The 2500-nt window shown below is 33.0% G+C and overlaps 1 protein-coding gene across 4 annotated transcripts in view; it reads left to right on the top strand.

Moving 5' to 3' along the window:
* LOC144956978 (uncharacterized) overlaps positions 1 to 2500 on the top strand; it is a 51289-nt gene that overhangs the window by 26737 nt on the left and 22052 nt on the right. For all 4 annotated transcript variants that reach the window (XM_078887856.1, XM_078887854.1, XM_078887855.1 and 1 more), the window contains one exon: positions 610 to 746. In XM_078887856.1, coding sequence (XP_078743982.1) covers positions 610 to 746 — 137 coding nt within the window. The remainder of the gene's footprint in view (positions 1 to 609; positions 747 to 2500) is intronic.

Here is a 2500-nt window from a genome sequence, read left to right as displayed (position 1 = left end):
TCAGGGAGCTAAGTTGGCAGTTGATATGGCACCCAAATCAGAAGCAAGAGGATCCGTTTGGGGTAGAGTCACGTTTTTAAATTTTTTTATCAACCCTTTATTCATCAAACCATGATTACTTACTCTTAGATATGGTGGAAAATATTTTGCGATATAATACCAGTGGCTTATCTGTCTTGGTTAATGAAATAGAAATCAGAACTAACTGGTTGGGTTTTAATGGCTCAACATTTCTAAATAATAGGTAACTTTTCCTCAGTTTAAAAAAAAAAAACTTTTAAAAATTATTTGAACACAGCAAGAAATCAACATTATGTAGTTGTGCATTGCTACAGTAGGCTTATGATAATGAATTTTCTAAATTGTAATTTAAAAAAAATTTGCCTTCGAGGTTTTTATATATTATTATTATTATTATTATTATTATTTATTATTATTATTATTATTATTATTATTTATTATTATTTATTATTATTATTATTATTATTATTATTATTATTATTATTTTATTATTATTATTATTATTTATTATTATTATTATTATTTATTATTATTATTATTTTATTATTATTATTATTATTATTGTTTCCATTCTTCTTCTTCCCCCAGAACATGTGTGGTCTGTTGTTCTACAGCCCAAAGGCCTCGGCAACAAGAACAGCAAAGGGCAGTACCGTGTTTGCCTCAACAATACCTCTGTGTCCCTTATCAAAACTCCCAACAACAAGCCACTACATGTTATACAGGTGAATGCAATAAAGATATGCCGATGGTCATTCTGGAAAACTGTTTTTATCTCCTATCCTGAATTAAATGCTGACAAATGATCATAGAACCAAGACACTGGCTTCAAAAGAATAGCTGTTATTACGTCTTGAAATGTCCACAAAATGTGGACAAAGTTGATGTCTTTATACCACTAACTCATTTCTTTTTTACTTACCCAGTTTTTTCCCCTAGTAGATCTAGTAGTAGTCGTAGTAGTAGTAGTAGTAGTAGTAGTAGTGGTTGTAGTTGTAGTGGTAGTGGTAGTAGTAGAATTAGTAGTATAATAGAAGTTATATTGGTAGTAGGAATAATAGTAGTAGTAGTCGTCACTACTGCTACAACCACCATCACAGCATTGGCATTGCCACAACACTACCACCACAGCATCATCATCATCATCACCACCAACACTAGAGCATCATCAATACTACAACCTATACCAACACTATTATCAAAACAACTACCATGGTTGGGGTCTCTTGATCACTTCTTTGGGGTGCTTCGAAATGTAATTGCACTCGGTATTGCAATTTCTGAGCCTTATACTAAATAAAGTGATCACTTATCTTGGTGTCTCCATAAACCAGATAATTCTGTAACCACTAGAGATTGCTGAGTGTTTGAATGATGAAGATCATTTATTTTGATTTGGGTTTGGTGTTAGCTTTGATATAAACTTTGTATTTTCATCCGCACAATTTTTGCACTTTTTTGTTTTCAATCATGCAAACAAAAAACTGTTTTTTTTTGTTTTTTTTTGTTTGTTTGTTAGATTAAAAAAAACATGGTCATAGAATTAAAACACTTTTCACTATGGGATGGTTGGCACTCGCACGGCGAGTCACAGATTGGAGAAAAAAAATAAATTAGTATCTTTTTAAGGCAAACTTGGTTTAGCGGTCTGTCTTTCAGGCAAATTGATCCCCGTTTACTTTTACCCATGGAGGCAGTTTGTCTACAGTTTCACAGGCGCAGGATTTCACCATTGATAAAAATTACATTGGGCATTCAGACTAGATGGTTAAACAAAATTTGGTTTCAGTGCCTCAGACATTTTCTCATGAAATGGGTTTCAAGGTTGGTTTGATATATTGGATTTTGCGGGTAGTTGGATGGGAGCCATGGGTGAAAGTTCGCCGGAAAAATCCGGCATGGCCGGATTTTTATTTTTGAAAAAGAGGTCTCGTCGTTTTTTTTTGTCTGGCCGGAATTCGAAAATGAAAAAAACCGGCAACTGTATAATAATATAATTAACCGCACTTCTGTTTTTTCCTCTTATTGGTAGTTGCAGGATTTTTTTTTCTGAGCACCTGCCTTTGCAGGATTAATATCATTGAGTAACTTTCACCCATGATGGGAGCATCACCCTTGAATCATATACCTATGATGTTCGCATGGGTGTACGATCCGATAGTGATGTCGTTTCTTCTTCTCTTTACTAGCCTATCCTGCTTCTTTGGTTTGTGATTGTATTTTTGACAGGGGATATTTTTTTTTCTGTAAATCTTCTGCCTGTTTGTTCTTGGTTATTTATAATTTAGCTTATGATATCTTTAGGTTATGATTTTGATTTACATTTGTACTATTTTAGTTAGATTGCTTGTTTTTTTGTTTCAGCGGTCTCTCATATAACCTCAATTGTGTTGGAAGAGACCTAAAGCAACAAACAAACAAACAAAAAAATATATTGGATTTTCTTAAAAGAAATCGGAAGAGTATTCCAAATAGAGAG

Source organism: Berghia stephanieae, chromosome 11 (genome assembly GCF_034508935.2).
Source record: "Berghia stephanieae isolate SIO BIC M18660-M18661 chromosome 11, UCSD_Bste_1.3, whole genome shotgun sequence".
Lineage (NCBI taxonomy): Eukaryota > Metazoa > Mollusca > Gastropoda > Nudibranchia > Aeolidiidae > Berghia > Berghia stephanieae.
This window is presented reverse-complemented; position numbering and strand designations above follow the sequence as displayed.